This window comes from Schistocerca americana, chromosome 3 (genome assembly GCF_021461395.2).
Source record: "Schistocerca americana isolate TAMUIC-IGC-003095 chromosome 3, iqSchAmer2.1, whole genome shotgun sequence".
NCBI lineage: Eukaryota > Metazoa > Arthropoda > Insecta > Orthoptera > Acrididae > Schistocerca > Schistocerca americana.
In genome coordinates this window covers 347611357-347630031 of record NC_060121.1, presented here as the reverse complement: position 1 = coordinate 347630031, position 18675 = coordinate 347611357, and the positions used below count along the sequence as shown (strand labels likewise).

Sequence of the window (18675 nt, the reverse complement as noted above, 5' to 3'; positions counted from 1 at the left end):
GTTTATTTCCATAGTCCACCACTGTTGTAGTGCAGCGATGACAGTCATATTCGTTTTTGAGGAATGCGGTTTGCTATGAAGCCGGCCGTAAAACAATGTTCACTTCCGTACGGAGATCATTGTCCTGCCTTGAGAATTGCGACGTATGGCAGCTGCACAAGGGCTTCGACGTTGACGCGTAGAATCTGGATCCGGAGCCGAAGGAGAGCGAAAACTATCCTTACATGGTCGACACGGGTCACAAATGTAGAATCTCACCCTCATATAAGATAAGGGCGACAATTAATAACGACACGGTGCTGGCTATACCACACTTTATTGCCGATACGGCACTCATGCAAGACACTTCACACCGCTTAGCAGCCATATAGTGAACTGAGTCATTTATCCAAAGACATGCTTAGCGAGGACGCAGTCGATGGTCAGAGAGGTTCCTCTCTTGCGTTGTCCCCACAAATTCATATCCAAATATGTATACCGTGTGAAATTGATTGCTTACCATCTGCTATGCAACTGCTTGCCATTTCTCTCTCTCTCTCTCTCTCAGTCTTAATCTCTTTCCGCGGCTGCCGAAGTAACAGACTCAAAATTAAGTCGCGTTTCTTTTAAACTTTAGTGAAAACTGTGCATTTTTAACAGCAAATGTTGTTGTATGTTCACTATAATTCTTTTAGTGGATAACTATTACATAATAAAGCATTCCAACATCTTGCTAGACTTTTCTCATTAATTTATTTTTCAGTTTTTTCCTGATTGGTCAGATCGGACTTGAAGAATGTCTTTTTCGTTCGTAGGGTGGCATAATACCAGCTATACAGACAACTGTTTGCACTTGGGCACCAGACCACGAAAGGAGCTTATTTTCCATTATTTTTCTAGGTAAGTGTCAACAAATTGTGCTGCACCTTATATTTCATAAACATGTGGTTTTAAATCGTAGCTGATGATATGCGGTCGTCAATAGGACAATATCGTCAATAGGACAATATCACTAAGTACATTAGGATATCCTACTGAACGTCTTTCAAATTCACTAAAAGATTACAAAATTGTGACCAGCTTTTCGCCGACCACTGATGTGTAACGAAGTTGACGACAGAGCGCTGCTCAGCCAATGTATATGTAATTCTTCAGTTATTCTTATCACTTTCCTGAATTACTCCTCTTTGATGCGTCATTCATATTGGTGAAAACTCATACACAGTGGAATAGGTAGTGGATGACGGCGACACATACCATCTAAACAGACGACGATCTGCAACCATTCCCGTCGCCCTCACCGCCTGCACATTGATCATGGTCCAGTGCGCAGTAGATATCTTCCATCTACGTAGAGCATTTACTTCCACGCAAAGACTTCCCATAGTAAGTCAAACCACTTCTGTATTCACAATACTCTTTAAGGTTTATGTGATGTATTTGTGTATACTTGTAAAGCAGCTGCTATGATTTCGGATACGAATCTGGAAATGGAAAAGAAATAAGGTATCTACCAAATTTTGAAATAGATGTAAGTTGTTTGCATGCACACGAAGAAGTTTATTTCTCATTGTCAACTATAAAACATTAGCTGAGTTGATACTTGTTATACATTACTGGCCATTACAATTGCTACACCACGAAGATGGCGCGCTACAGATGCGAAATTTAACCGACAGGAAGAAGATGCTTTGATATGCAAATGATTAGCTTTTCAGAGCATTCACACAAGGTTGGCCCCGGTGGCGACACCTACAACGTCCTGACATGAGGAAAGTTTCCAACCGATTTCTCATACACAAACAGTAGTTGACCGGCGTTGCCTGGTGAAACGTTGTTGTGATGCCTCGTGTAAGGAGGAGAAATGCGTACCATCACGTTTCCGACTTTGATAAAGGTCGGATTGTAGCCTATCGCGATTGCCGTTTCTCGTATCGCGACATTGCTGCTCGCGTTGGTCGAGATCCAATGACTGTTAGCAGAATATGGAATCGGTGGGTTCAGGAGTGTAAAACGGAACGCCGTGCTGGATCCCAACGGCCTCGTATCACTAGCAGTCGAGATGACAGGCATCTTATCCGCATCGCTGTAACGGATCGTGCAGCCACGTCTCGATCCCTGACTCAACAGATGGGGACGTCTGCATGGCAACAACCATCTGCACGAACAGTTCGACGACATTTGCAGCAGCATGGACTATCAGCTCGGAGACCATGGCTGCGATTACCCTTGACGTTGCAGCAGGAGGTGTACTCAACGACGAACCTGGGTGCACGAATGGCAAAACGTCATTTTTTTCAGATGAATCCAGGTTCTGTTTACAGCATCATGATGGTCGCACCCGTGTTTGGCGACATTGTGGTGAACGCACATTGGAACCGTGTATTCGTCATCGCCATATTGGCGTATCACCCGGCGTGATGGTATGGGGTGCCATTGGTTACACGTCTCGGTCACCTCTTGTTCGCATTGGCGGCACTTTGAACAGTGGACGTTACATTTCAGATGTGTTACGACCCGTGGCTCTACCCTTCATTCGATCCCTGCGAAACCCTACATTTCATCAGGATAATGCACGACCGCATGTTGCAGGTCCTGTACGGGCCTTTCTGGATACAGAAAATGTTCGACTGCTGCCCTGGCCAGCACGTTCTCCAAATATCTCACCAATTGAAAACGTCTGGTCAATGGTGGTCGAGCAACTGGCTCATCACAATGCGCCAGTCACTGCTCTTGATGAACTGTGCTATCGTATTGAAGTTGCGTGGGCAGCTGTATCTGTACACGCCATCAAAGCTCTGTTTGACTCAATGCTCAGGCGTATCAAGGCCGTTATTACGGCCATAGGTGTTTGTTCTGGGTACTCATTTCTCAGGATCTATGCACCCAAATTGCGGAAAATGTAATCATATGTGAGTTCTAGTATAATATATTTGTCCAATGAATACCCGTTTATCATCCGTATTTCTTCATGGTGTAGCAATTTTAATGGCCAGTAGTGTATATAGTCCTCTGCAACTGTTGTGTTCGGGCTAGCGGCCTAAATGTAGTAGGTACGTTAACCAAAATAAATAACACGTTCTCGGAATTTCAGAAAAAGAACAGTATTTATTTTACTGCTTGCAACATTTGCACAACTTTAAATCGCGCATAGATCATGCAATGAATGCAGAGGTACCAGAGATTGGCTGAGTCTCCCGTGTGTTGCCAACAGGCATCCACTGCATCAAGCAGAGTACGCACTACACTGGAAGCCCTTGTCGAACTTCTACTCCCACATAGCCCCTTTGCTGCAGACTGGAGCTCCGCCGGGAACGTATGGCAACTGGTGTCGTACTCGACGTCTGGCCCTCGTATAAACTGGTGGCCATCGCTGTCATCCGCAAAGGGTGTCCTTAGTTGTCAGCGAGAGCTCATGGTGCGGTGGTGATGTAGGCCTCACTAGAAAGCTTACTTGACGATCCCACTTCGTACGAAATACTTCGGAATTCCTGGACATCAGTTGTATTAAGAAATTTTTTGTGATGGTAAGTTCCTATGGGACCAAACTGCTGAGGTAATCGGTCCATAGGCTTACACACTACTTAATGTAACTTAAACTAACTTACGCTAAGGACAACACACACTACACCCATACCCGAGGGAGGACTCGAACCTTCTGCGGGGGAAGCCGCGTGACCCGTGGCAAGCCGCGCGGCGGTTGTATTAGGCACAGATTTGCTACCCAGTAGTAACATGTGAAAATCCAGGTTCGAGTCCCAAACGGGCACAGATTTTCATATGTCGCTACTGCGTAATAGAGCATTAAATAATGTAGCTGATGCCAAGCCATTAGCAGTCGGCGAATTAATTTTGGTCGCTGAAATGGGTGGCTCGTCGACCTCGCTCGTCGCACCTGATGGAGGACAGAGGTGCTGAGCTGGTAGGTCGTTGCCGCGTAACGTGTAGTCTCGTTTAACCCTGTCCAATGACAGGGTCGTATGTTTACCATTGTACAATATATGCATAACATAGAGGCTGCTCATTATACTTTAAACCTTGGTAACGGCGAGTGTAAGGATGCAGTAGGAATGGAGGGGCAGTGTTTACCCTTAATATAACACGTGAGCACTTCTTCGGAACCTTGCAAATAAAAATTCTGGATTGAGAACAAAATCTTCCACGTCGGCACTGTCGTATAAAACATTCTCGGACTTCTTTTCACGTCAATTCAGATTAAAATCTTGAGATTTTGACGATTAACTCCATCGTCTTCGTCGGGAGCAACTGACTGTCAAAACTGCTGCGGTGGTGGCCTTATATAGCCTAAAGACAGCTTCTGATTGGCTAATAATTACATCGTGCTGTCGCAGCTGGTGTCAACGTCTGTGCTCGTGGTGCCACCGCTTCCGAAGTAGGGTAAACATTGCGACGAATATCTGTCGCTCTTCTCTGCATCGAGAGCTCGAGCGCATGCACCGCTAACATTACATCCGTCGACACTGTTGAAGATTTTCTCACACATTCTTATTTCTACAGGCTCTTTAATCACAGTATGTGGGAACCTGGGACAAAACTTTTCTTTCGTCAAACATTATTTTATGTCTGTTTGTGAGGCTGAGCTCAGCAGGTGGAGATTTCTCGCCGGCCGTGGTGGCCGAGCGGTTCTAGCCGCTACAGTCTGCCGCGCGACCGCTACGGTCGCAGGTTCGAATCCTGCCTAGGGCACGGATGTGTGTGATGTCCTTAGGTTAGTTAGGTTTAAGTAGTTCTAAGTTCTAGGGGACTGATGACCTCAGAAGTTAAGTCCCATAGTGCTTAGAGCCATTTGAACCATTTTTTTGATTTCTCCAGTCCTCGATTTTTAATATGCCGTTGATATTCTGCACAGTGGTCGCAATCGGCGCGGATGGACTGATCAATGTAATTGCTTCTCCACTCACACCGGATGTAGAAGTTTTTGTGACGGCTCGATAACCCAAGGTCCTCGACGGTACTTTTGGGGCAGCCACCACAAATTGTATATAGCGTGGGTAGTGACCAGGATGTAGCTATGTCTGTTAGCCGAAAAATAATTACAAGAATTACAAGAATTGCGCCCGCTAGAATGAAGAGATAACTTATCTTTGTTTCTGACGAGACGTGCACCAGCAATAGAAGTCCAAGTAATATCTAAGAGTAATCAGTGTACTGAGCCTAGTCGAATACAATAGCAAATATCACACTGCAATGGCTAGCAATAGACAATCGACAACAGACTGTCCGTCTCGGGGCCAGCGCTCCTCCTTATATGCAAAAGGCAGAGGGCGCTGCGGACCCCAGCTCCGCCATGGCGCGACCTCTTCCGTCGGCGGTAACGCCCTGAGACGCCGACGGCCGCGACAGGAACTGTGGCAAGCGATGTCACGGCCAGGGCGCGCGTGCGCGAGTTGGTTGGGTCCGTGGATACAACAGAAGTCGTCTTCGGGTTATACGTATAAGGACATCACAGCAGCAGTCAGTTCTTCTTGACGAAGACGACGGATGTAACTGTCGAAATCTCGAAATTTTGCCCTGACCTGACGTGGCAAGAAGTCCGAGAATGTTTTACACAAAATGGATTCTCTGTAACGAGATGCCTACGTATGTCAAAGCTTGGAGATTTCTTACCTTGTTGCAGCAGGAATGGCGGTTCGGATTTGGACAGGTACTGATGTGCTACAAAAAACTCTGATGAAGCTGTAGTGTCTCATCACAGCCCATTTGAGCCGTTGATGTGCCAATTTCTTGCTTCGGGCGATGAAGAGGCCAAGATGCTCTAGCGGTAATGCCGCTGTTTAAGTCGTGTAACGATACATAATCGCAGCTTTCAGCGTCCTGTTGCATCACTTTACCATCGTTGCTGGCTGGGACGATAAAAAGTGGCGTGACGGTGTTAGAATCCATGGTGTTAGAATCCACATAATTCAGCGAGTTCGAGCAACAGGGCTGACTCGAAATGCCGTCCTTGGTCTCTCGTGACAAGTGCCGGGCAGCCGAACCTGGCGATCCGTGTAGCGGCGAATGCCCTCACTGTAGTTTCTCCTGAAACGTCTGTCACAGGAGCAGCTTCGGCCTAACGGGTGAACCAGTAGATTGGCATGGAGATATATCTCAATCCTTCAGACGGAGACAGCAGATATATATATATATATATATATATATATATATATATATATATATATATATATATATATGTGAGAAGCCTATTTGTTTACGAATGTGCCGACCGACTTAGTCGCACGTGGACTAAACCGTGTTTGGCATACAAGAGAGCCAATCTGTTTTCGTACTCGGCCAGACGTACCTGTCCCTGATAAGTTTAAGTGTGCTGTTAGCTCCGGGTTGTGCGAGGTCGTGCACTGAGTGAAACCTTGCTTTCGCAAAGGAGCAGGTACGAATGGCCTAGGAGGATGCCCTGATGCAACATACCAGAGTGATTTGTCGGATCCTGCTAGAGGCACTTTTTAAACTGCATTACTGTATCTCCATTCGCCACGAGTTCTTGAAGCTGCACATTGGCTGCTTTTGCTGCAGTCAGTTTGTAGGATACAGTAGCCTTGTAGACTCGAAAAGTAGTCGGCAATTGTGTATTCTGACCCTTTAACGAGTCTGAAATCGGTGGTAAACTGACTAATTCTAATTGCCTTTTGAAGGCAAAAGTTATGGGTTCGTGGCCAGTGGATACTGCAAACGCCCGTGCTTCCACGTACAGACGTAAGTGCCAGATAGCGTCGTAAATCACGAACAACTCATAATCGTAAGCACTCTACCTGGTCCGAGCGTCAGTCATTTTCGAGGGAACGGGAGTTGCCACGCGCCATTAACTTTTTGCTGGAGCGCAACACCGATTCCCAGCTGAGTGACGTCCGCAACCACGGCAAGGGTAAACGCGTGTGCAACACGTGCTGAAAGGAAGGCTTCGTGTATTCTCGCCAATACTTGTTCGAAGGCGTGCTTCATTTCCGTGGTCCACGTCAATGGGCGACAACTAGTTGTGTTTTGGCCCTCCAGAGCTGTTGTCAAGGGCGCCTTCGTTGCAGCTGTTCACTGCAAGAGTCGTCGATAAAAACTGGCTATCCCTAAAAGTCTTCTTACCTGTTGAAAGTCGAAGAGGCGGGGCATGTTTTGGAGGGCATCGACTTTCTCTTTAAGGTGACAGTTGCATACTGCAGAAAATGTGTGACCTAAAAATTGTACTTGTTGTTTCCAGAGCACAAATTTGGCGTTATTTACTTTCAAATCGTTGAAAGGGAAAGGAAAGGAGGAAGGTTGTTATTTTTTTAGTATTATTTCCCATCATTAAAAATTAGAACTATTTAACACAACAAATAATTATGATGTAGGTAAGCATGCAACTGAGATGGACGTTTCGGGGATGCCCTAAAGGTAATTTATTTAATTATTCTTCAATTTGAAACCTGTCTCTTTTCAGTGCACGCATATCTCTTAATCACGCGTTGGCATTCTGATCTAGACACATTAGATTGTAAGGGGGATCGGGGTTATGAGACACAAAGGCAATATCTGATGAAAGAAATGGTTTTCGGATCTTAAATGGAGGGAATTTATTTCATAAACGCATTGTAGAAAATAGGACAAAAATACATGGAAATTATGTAATTAAAATGCATCTTGTGACTTGAATTAAATATAGGTCTTTTAACGTGTATCAGGTTAGGATATAGGGAAGGCGTTATACAGGTGGGAATGAAGCCAGTCTCGAGCTCAGCACGGTACAATAACGTAATGCATAGGATAAAATTCGTTGACATAAAAGTTTTCTGAGCGTGGTACCGCATCGTAACGTAAAAACCGTGCTAGAGAAACCATTAGCTCGGTTACGCTTATTGTTGGCTTCTTCTGGATTTACTGGTGTGTGTTAACTCTGCAGGGTCACGTAAGAGACCAATCATAATAACGAGATATTAAAATTGTGACGTAATGTCATGCTCACTGAGCATTAACGACACAACGTAGGCGACTTTGTACAGTTAAAACACACAAGTAGACCCAGAAGAAGGCCACTGTAACCATGACCGAAACGTTGGTTTCAGAAAACTCTTAGGTCAACTGAATCTGGCCGCAGAAGCCTGCACAGTTATACAGGATAAAAATCATTGAATCCACACGCATGCGTGCACAGGGGGCGGGTAATATCTACTTTGACCACGAAATATCATGGGAACGTTCAAATAGCAGACAGAGTGTGCAGGGAGCGAGCATGTACTAAGATTTAAGACTGCAAGAATTCCCTTATAATCGAGAAATTCGAGATCGAAAGAAAAGTGTCAGTATTCGTTAAGCACTAAATATTGCGACCTACAATCTGCACACCACTATTAAATGGTAACTACTATCACAAGAACACATGGATTAATCACGCTTCAAGTTTGCCTAATCCCGATAAACCAACTGCCAACTGTTCTTTAGCTAAATATTCATGTGCGATTTAAAAAACGCGAAAATGCAAATGACAACTGCTGAACGCATTTATACACCAAAAATAATCATTCTGTCGCGTGTAGTACCCCTGAAATACGTAATGATATGTTGAACAAATAGTGAGATATCTTACACAAAGACCGCACGGTCAAAGGAATGAGACTTCAGTACACGATTCAGTAGACTATATGTACCGTGAAATTAAATTAGTGAATAAGCGGTTCCTGGGAACCTCGCACCGCTTGAAAAATTCGGTCGTGGCGCTCGTCCAGAAGGAACAAAAGGAATCCAGTCAGACCACATTCAGAACGCTAAATTCAGAAAAATGTACTACACCTAGATATTGCAGATAACTTCCTAAAAAAATGTAACTGAAATGGATTGAATACTCTTAGAGACTACGTTATTTTAATTTGGTACCTTCATGTCCTGACCAGACTGCCCAGTAGATCATGTCTACATACTAACAACTTCGCTGCCGGAAAAACAGTGAACTCAAACGCGCATGCTCGAAAAGTCTTCCGCTCGCACAGGTGGTGGGGAGCTTCTCATTAAGCAGCCAACAGCCAACAACCCCCTGTACCAAAGGGGCCCACATGGGGAGGCAAGAGGTGGCACTTGCTCCCTTCTGGAATTCGAGTTATAGTCTTAAATTATTACAGAATTTTACGCATTTCTAGACATAATAACTGCTGTTTTACTAAACCGCAGATTTAGCATTGCCGAGCGATGCGGGAAATACTGTCAACACTACTTACAAGGGAACCTCCCCATCGCACCCCCCTCAGATTTAGTAATAAGTTGGCACAGTGGATAGGCCTTGAAAAACTGAACACAGATCAATTGATAAACCAGGAAGAAGTTGTGTGGAACTATGAAAAAATAAGCAAAATATACAAACTGAGTAGTCCATGTGTAAGATAGGCAGTATCAAGGAAAATCTGAGTTGAGGAGCGCTGTGGTCCCGTGGTTAGCGTGAGTAGCTGCGGAAAGAGAGGTTCTTGGTTCAAGCCTTCCCTCGAGTGAAAATTTTAATTTTTTATTTTCGGTTTACATGACAAACTCTTATGTTTTCATCACTTTTTTTGGGAGTGATTATCACATCCACAAGAAAACCTAAATCGGGCAAGGTAGAAGAATCTTTTTACCCATTCGCGAAGTGTATAAGTTAGGTGGGTCGACAACATATTCCTGTCATGTGACGCACATGCCGTCACCAGTGTCGTATAGAATATATCAGACGTTTTCCTGTGGAGGAATCGGTTGACCTATGACCTTGCGATCAAATGTTTTTGGTTCCCATTGGAGACGCACGTCCTTTCGTCTACTAATCGCACGGTTTTGCGGTGCGGTCGCAAAACACAGACACTAAACTTATTACAGTGAACAGAGACGTCAATGAACGAACGGACAGATCATAACTTTGCAAAAATAAAAAAGTAAACACTTCACTCTAGGGAAGACTTGAACCAAGGACCTTTTGTTCCGCAGCTGCTCACGCTACCCACGGGACCACGGCGCTCCTGAGTTCACACTATCCTTGATGTTGCCTATCTTGCGCATGGGCTATTCAGTTTGTATATTTTGCTTATTTTTTCATAGTTCCACACAAATTCTTCCTGTTTTCTCGGTTGATCTATATTCAGTTTTTCAAGGCCTAGCCACTGTGCCAACTTATAACTAAATCTGAGGGGGCTGCGATGGGGAGGTTCCCTTGTTAGGACTGCCTAACTATCAAGTTTTTCACGAGAATTTGCTTCATTTCTTCGGTACAATATCACTTCCGACACAATGTTGCAATAAAGACTATAGCGAACCTTCACAGAACAGTCCCGAAATAATGTTCCCCGTATTTTCGCTTTCATCTCTGCCTACAGTGCTTATCGAATTACAGAAAAGTACTTGTTCAACTTCCTCCGTGTGAAGTCCATTTGCGAATCATCAGGACAGTTATCTTCTTCCTCAATATCGCGACTAAAGCTTGGCAATAGGCCTATACATGACATTTTATTAGCGTTTATTTCTTGTTTCTCTATTTTAAAAAGTATTAATCAACGGAATTATTTACTGGTTATTTATATAGATATCCAGCAAGAATTTTCCCGCCATTGTAACTGCTTCATGTACATATGGACGATTACTACTCTGCAATTCATACTTAACCGTCTGGCAGAGGGTTCATCGAACCACTTACACACTATTTCTCTACTGTTCCATTCTTGAACTGCACGCCGCAAAAATGAACACTTAAATCTTTCCGTGCGAGTTCTGATTTCTCCTATTTTATTACAATGTTCTTTTTTCCCCATGTAGCTGAGTGTTACCAATATATTTTTAGCACTCGGAGGAGGACGTTGGAGATCGAAATTTAGTGAAAATATCTGGTCGCAATGAAAATTGCCTTTATTTTGATGGTTGCCACCCCAGCTCTCGTACATATCCATGACACCCTGTCCGCTAATTCATGATAACACAAAACGAGCTGCCCTTCTTTGAACTTTTTCGATGTTCTCCTTCAATCCTACCTTGTAAGGATTACACACTGCTCAGCAGTACTATAACAGAGGAAGGAGAAGCGTAATTTTGGCAGTCTCTTTAGTAGACCTGTTGCATCTTGTAAGTGTTCTGACAATGAATCATTGTCTTTGGGTAGCCTTCCCCACTACATTATTTATGTGTTCGTTCGAAATTAAGGTATTCGTTATTTTAATATATTTATTTAGTTCTATGGTCAATTATTGATTATTGATTTGTGTGATATATGATGTAACCGAAATTTAATGCATTCCTTTTAGTACTTATGTAGATGACCTCACACGTCTCTTTATTTACGGTCAGTCGCTACTTTTCATACTATACAGATACCTCGTCTAAGTCATTTTGCAATTGGCTTTGATCTTCTGATGACTTCACTAGACGATAGATGAACTGTAGTAATCAATATATATTATAAAAGTAAGTTTACAACAAGCGTGCCGCTAAAACTCAGAAACGAGTCCCGGTACGATCAAAGGAGTTACATGGTGTAGTAGTCCTCAGCCCCCATCCACGAAGAACGTTCAGGTTTTTTCCTGAAGGGCATGCTTTTGAAGATTTAAGGGCTGGGAAATTTCGCCCCCTAGAAATTTCTAGAACATTCCAGAAAATTTGAGAGTATTAGAGAGCATTCCACAACTTTCCAGAATGTTCCGGAATGTTCCACAATGATCCTTGATGTTCTGGAATGTTCGTCACTCGTCTGGAACATTAGGGAAGATTTCAGAATGTTCATGAACATCGCGGAACATCTCATATCATTGTGGAACATCGCAGAATACTTTCTATACTTTCTAGTATTGTGGAATGTCCTGGAACATTGTGGATAATTCTAAGCCTTTTTGGTACGTTATGGAAATCGCCGCTGGTAGGGCTATCCATTGGTAGGTAATTTCCAGGAATGATTGCCTGTCGAAGTCGCGGTGTGTTCGAAGGTCAGTTTCTTATGAGTGACGAAGGAAGGAAAAGTAGTGCGGTGAGTGAGTAAAAACGAACAGTGAAGTGTAGGTAGTCTCAGTAATACAGTCACTGAATAAAAATCTAAAGTATGAAAACTGTTCCCAGTGTATTTGTTACTAAAAGTTGGTTTTATTTATATTTTAGACAATGCCCGAACGTAAAAGAGAAGGAGATCTTACCAGCTCTGAAGCAAAACGGCGAAAACAAAAAGAACAGCGAATAAACGAAGCAGACGATAAGCGGGAAACACGTTTAAGTTCCCAGTGAACGAGAATGAGCATTGTGAGAAGCAGAGAAACCGAAGAACGACATAATGAACGGACTGAAGAATCAAGAATTGCGACTCAATCTTTGAATAAAACACTGCGACCTCAATCCAGCCATGACAATATTACCCTACGAGAAGCGCGGACGAGAACAGGTAAACAGTACAACATAACAAATGAGGCATTCCACTACGACCCGACTAAAGAATGTAAAAATCACCAACATGTCGTAATCGTAAAAATGGATAACATCTGCCGATTTAGCAACGCGAGAAAATTTATTAAAGAAATACCAGGATTCTGAAAGCGCAATTCTGGCAACTAAAAATAATTTTGTCGACTACATCAACTTCAATATTCCAAATAAAATTCCCGGTGAAGAGAGAATATACAAACCGATCAACACGATGATAAACAATGAATAATGTGTCAACTTACCCATAAAATTTCTAAACTCTTTGGAAATACCAGCAATGCCATCACACTGCCCTTGACTTAAAATTGCATCTCCGATCATACTACTCAGAAATCTCACCTGACCAAAACTGTACAATGGAACAAGGATAATCGTCAAACAGCTATCAAATAACCCCATCGAAGCAGAACCTATGACTGGAAAGTAAAAACGACACACGCTATTTAATGCCAGAACACCACTGATCTCTGCTGAACCGCCATTCCGACTTAAAAAACTGCAATTTCCAATCAAATTAGCCTACATTTCTAGAATTAAAAAAGTGCAGGGACAAACTTTAAAATATGGCGTCATCAACCTCAGAGACCCCCACTTCTCTCACGGTCAGCTATATGTAGCTTGCTCTCGAAAAGAAATTCCAAAAATTTTAACATACATACCCCGTATAACAAAATGAAAAATGTTGTTCAGCAACAAGTATTGTAAATACACTCCTGGAAATGGAAAAAAGAACACATTGACACCGGTGTGTCAGACCCACCATACTTGCTCCGGACACTGCGAGAGCGCTGTACAAGCAATGATCACACGCACGGCACAGCGGACACACCAGGAACCGCGGTATTGGCCGTCGAATGGCGCTAGCTTGGCTCTGAGCACTATGGGACTCAACTGCTGAGGTCATTAGTCCCCTAGAACTTAGAACTAGTTAAACCTAACTAACCTAAGGACATCACAAACATCCATGCCCGAGGCAGGATTCGAACCTGTGACCGTAGCGGTCTTGCGGTTCCAGACTGCAGCGCCTTTAACCGCACGGCCACTTCGGCCGGCAATGGCGCTAGCTGCGCAGCATTTGTGCACCGCCGCCGTCAGTGTCAGCCAGTTTGCCGTGGCATACGGAGCTCCATCGCAGTCTTTAACACTGGTAGCATGCCGCGACAGCGTGGACGTGAACCGTATGTGCAGTTGACGGACTTTGAGCGAGGGCGTATAGTGGGCATGTGGGAGGCCGGGTGGACGTACCGCCGAATTGCTCAACACGTGGGGCGTGAGGTCTCCGCAGTACATCGATGTTGTCGCCAGTGGTCGGCGGAAGGTGCACGTGCCCGTCGACCTGGGACCGGACCGCAGCGACGCACGGATGCACGCCAAGACCGTAGGATCCTACGCAGTGCCGTAGGGGACCGCACCGCCACTTCCCAGCAAATTAGGGACACTGTTGCTCCTGGGGTATCGGCGAGGACCATTCGCAACCGTCTCCATGAAGCTGAGCTACGGTCCCGCACACCGTTAGGCCGTCTTCCGCTCACGCCCCAACATCGTGCAGCCCGCCTCCAGTGGTGTCGCGACAGGCGTGAATGGAGGGACGAATGGAGACGTGTCGTCTTCAGCGATGAGAGTCGCTTCTGCCTTGGTGCCAATGATGGTCGTATGCGTGTTTGGCGCCGTGCAGGTGAGCGCCACAATCAGGACTGCATACGACCGAGGCACACAGGGCCAACACCCGGCATCATGGTGTGGGGAGCGATCTCCTACACTGGCCGTACACCACTGGTGATCGTCGAGGGGACACTGAATAGTGCACGGTACATCCAAACCGTCATCGAACCCATCTTTCTACCATTCCTAGACCGGCAAGGGAACTTGCTGTTCCAACAGGACAATGCACGTCCGCATGTATCCCGTGCCACCCGACGTGCTCTAGAAGGTGTAAGTCAACTACCCTGGCCAGCAAGATCTCCGGATCTGTCTCCCATTGAGCATGTTTGGGACTGGATTAAGCGTCGTCTCACACGGTCTGCACGTCCAGCACGAACGCTGGTCCAACTGAGGCGCCAGGTGGAAATGGCATGGCAAGCCGTTCCACAGGACTACATCCAGCATCTCTACGATCGTCTCCATGGGAGAATAGCAGCCTGCATTGCTGCGAAAGGTGGATATACACTGTACTAGTGCCGACATTGTGCATGCTCTGTTGCCTGTGTCTATGTGCCTGTGGTTCTGTCAGTGTGATCATGTGATGTATCTGACCCCAGGAATGTGTCAATAAAGTTTCCCCTTCCTGGGACAATGAATTCACGGTGTTCTTATTTCAATTTCCAGGAGTGTAGTTAGAATATGTTTTCAATAATAAATTTTACCTCTTATACTTTAACAAATTTTGCAAATAGTTAGAATATGCAAGTAGTTATTCCCACTACCACACAATCTCATATCAACTCCCTAAGCAAAACCGGTTACCCCAGCTAGTTTCGAATAAATGTGAGATCCCCTGTCAATAGCATTCACTACTTCGTGCTAATAAAGAATTAGCTGTCTTTTACAGGAAAGATATTTTCTGAATTCGAGGTAATTCATAATGTTCTATTACAGTATACTTTCTAGAACCCTACAGCAAATTGATTTTAATGATAAGGATCTGTAATCTAGCGGGTTACTCCTATTTCCTTGGTTGAGTATTGCTGTGATCTGTGCAGCTTACCAGTCTTTATGAATAAGTCGACCGATTTAACGACCATCTCGTGTCCATAATATCAACATGACGACTTTTTCTACATCTACATCTATACTCCACAAACCACCTTGCGATCTATGGCGGAGGGTATTTTTTATACTTCTGTCACTTGGACCCTATCCCATCCATGTCACGAAACGTTCGTGGGAAGAACGATTGCCGGTAACCCTATGTGTGGGCTCAAACTTTCGAATTTTATCTCCGTAGTCTTTTCACAAGGTATACGCGGGAGGAAGCAATATATTTCTTGACTCTTCTAGCAACGTACTCTCTCGGAAGCTTAACAACAATACACATGGTGATGCAGAACGCCTCTACCACTGAAGTTGGTTTATCATTTCCCTGACGCTATGGCGCTTACTAAATGAACCGGTAACGAAACGCACTGCTCTCCTTTGGATTTTCTCCATTGAATAATATGGTGACAACGGATCTTATACACGTGTTTCATGAGTCTGTGGAAACAAAGTGATAGGTTATGGAATGGATGTACGTGTCCTTGACTCAGAAAACCAGAGTTAGACTTGTTCTCACTTCACCTGAAGTCCAACGCTTCGTGTTGTATGCCAGATGGAATCTGCAGTGTGGTGCAATCATAAACACCACCACTTATCCCTACATTCTAGGGATAGCGCTTCGTACTATTCAAAGCAAATCACATGGCTAGGTGACACATGGGTGATGGTTTTATCCGCGGACATACTCGTCCACATACGGCGACCGTAGTGCTACGGCCCATCATAGTCTTTGGCTGTAAAACATATCCCCATGCTTTTCATCTTGCCATTTCATCTTTCCCTTGGTGCCAACCGATTTCTGGATAATAGTGCTGTCAATTAGCTGCTCCCGCTTAGTTACAACGTGTGATACGTACTACAATTTCCATGTCTCATCATGAATGATATTTAGGCCAAAACATTATCCTCGACGATTACTTCATTTTACAGACTGTGGAACTCTTCCCTGGATATTCCTTGTAGTTACCAAGGACTTTAATAAGTCTATCTAAGAGATAGTATGTGCAATGAATACTTCATGTTACTGAGTTGCTGTGTCATTTGTTTGCCTACAGGAATATGTGTTGGAACCCTCGTATCTATGGCGGTGACGGGTATTTTGTGCGAGACCATCGGCGGCTGGCCGCTTTCCTTTTACTTTTTCGGAGGAGTCGGACTGCTGTGGTGTGTGCCATGGTTCTTCCAGGCTGCAGATTCGCCGTCGCAGCATCCGTACATCGACCCAGCCGAACGTAACTACATCAAGGCCACAATACAGTCAGCTGCTAAGGTAACATCCGCATTCACTGTCTCTTCCTGTACCATGGCGCGGTAGTCTCCCAGTTGTGACGTTGGTGTGCTGGAAGTGTCCTATGCGACGATGGCTGACAGTAGTTATTTTCAAAAAATAATATTTCTGATTTACAAATAAATACTTCACAAACTTAAGTTTCCAGCCAATGTGCTGCGTATACTTGTGTTGCTGTCTCCGTTAATGATAAAGTTTAAAGGTGGTCAGAAGTACTCTACATTCTTTAACTTCACTGCTGTCCTTATGATTCTTGTTATATTCATAAGACACACTTTCATAGACTCTTGACAGCCTAGTTAACAGAAAATCGTCAAGAAGATCGTGTCCGTCATGTCTAAGCTGCCAATCACACGATGACTTACAAAGTAAATCTTCTCCTAGCACGCCGGCCGCGGTGGTCGAGCGGTTCTAGGCGCTTCAGTCTGGAACCGCACGACTCGCTGGGAATTGAAACTGAAAAATTCCATCGAAGTTTTTCAATAAAATGCACTCAAGCGGTTTTTTAAACCCCACTTTGACGACTCATCTTGACGCATAACAAATTTCTTACCCCCGAGACTGGAATGTTGGTAGCAGTAGACAGTGTCCCCAAAACATGAAATCTGGCGCGTAAAATGCAACCTATTGTAAAACCAAAGGAGTTCTTGCGTTCGATATGTCTCGCAGGAGCGGTATCGATAGCTTTCAAGGCATTATAATGTTGGTATGACTTCATCAATAAGGTGATTGAAAAGCATTTTGGTTTGTATATCTGATATGTGAATATCAGTTTCTGCCTAACATTTCTGCTTCCCTTAGTTTTTCCCTGAAACATATACCATATCTTCGAGTTCCCCTAGGTATTTTTCGAATTAATAGCTTAAATCAGGATGACAGTCTTGTAAGCGATTGGACATCATGCAACTGCTTGCCTCCTCTCAGACTGATTCATCTTACTATCGGTGAGGTACGTAACCAGGGGCAGTAACGGCGTACCCAGACAAGGGCAGGAGAGTACAGTGGCTCCCCACCCCCTTGAAAACACCCTAATTCATCGTGTAAACCAAAATTCATCCTCCCCTGACAGACAGATGTATCAATTCAGTATCAGTCTGAATAAAAGTAGAGCATTTAATTGTATTGATTACTTGTATGTGTGCATTTGTTGTAGCATGAAATCCAAAAGCGTTTCGTCATTCGCTGCGAAACTAGCGTGAGTCGTCGTTGTCGTCGTCGTCGTTGTCGTCGTCGTCCCCTCCCTCCACCACAGCTCAGACCTGAGATCCTAGATATGCTACTGGGCAGCATAACACAAAGGGTCAATAAATCAGCCACACGCAGCTTTACCTACCAAATGTTGTACATAAGAGGCCTGCTCAACCAGAAAGGAAAGGAGAGAGGAACACTAGAGTTTGGCGTCCCGTCGATAATGTGGTCTTTAGAGACTTGAGCATAAGCTCGGATTAGGCTAGGATGGGGAAGAAATTGCCGTGCCCTATTCAAAAGAAACACCCTGGCGTTTGCCATAAGAAATGTACGAAAATCACGGAAACTCTACATCTGAATGGCCAGACGGGCATCTGAACCATCGCCCAGCGAGTCCACTGTGCTAACCGTTGGGCCACCTCGTTCGATGTGTTAAGCCAGATTTCAGAAAACTGTTCACTTGCACTTTAATTGGGAATTACGTGAACATTACTGAAGAGTGTACAGTGGTGAGTGTTGCGTCTTTGGTGTTGCAGAAGAAGCTGCCTGTGCCGTGGAAGAGCATTATGTCAACGCCAGCTGTCTGGGCTCTCATCGCTATCATGATTACCTTCGACTGGATCTTCTATCTTCTCATCACATCGTTGCCGCAGTACATCGCCCAAGTCTTGCACTTCGATATACGTAGTGTGAGTGTCCTAGCAGTACATGTTCCACAACTTAAAAAGTAATTTACAGTAATACAGATTTCTGTGCGGTGCTGCCGCGCAGGATTAGCCGAGCGGTCTAAGGAGCTGCAGTCATGGACTGTGAGGCTGGTCCTGGCGGAGGTTCGAGTCCTCCCTCGGACATGGGTGTGTGTGTTTGTCCTTAGGATAATTTAGGTTACGTAGTGTATAAGCTTAGGGACTGATGACCTTAGCAGTTAAGACCCATAAGCTTTCACACACATTTGAACATTTTGTGCTGTGCTGAGTCATCTCCACAAGAAGGCAAGGGGTCTGGCGACTTCCGTAATTGCCGTTTTCGGTGTATTCTTATGCTGACAGCAAAGCGTAGTCAGGCTG

At 44.5% G+C, this 18675-nt stretch overlaps 1 protein-coding gene across 1 annotated transcript in view; it reads left to right on the top strand.

Moving 5' to 3' along the window:
* Positions 1 to 798: 798 nt before the first annotated feature.
* LOC124606650 (sialin-like) overlaps positions 799 to 18675 on the top strand; it is a 90074-nt gene continuing 72197 nt past the window's right edge. Inside the window, exons 1-3 of the mRNA XM_047138652.1 lie at positions 799 to 879; positions 16188 to 16402; positions 18145 to 18297. Of these exons, the coding sequence (XP_046994608.1) occupies positions 16214 to 16402; positions 18145 to 18297 (342 nt within the window). The 5' untranslated portion in view covers positions 799 to 879; positions 16188 to 16213. The remainder of the gene's footprint in view (positions 880 to 16187; positions 16403 to 18144; positions 18298 to 18675) is intronic.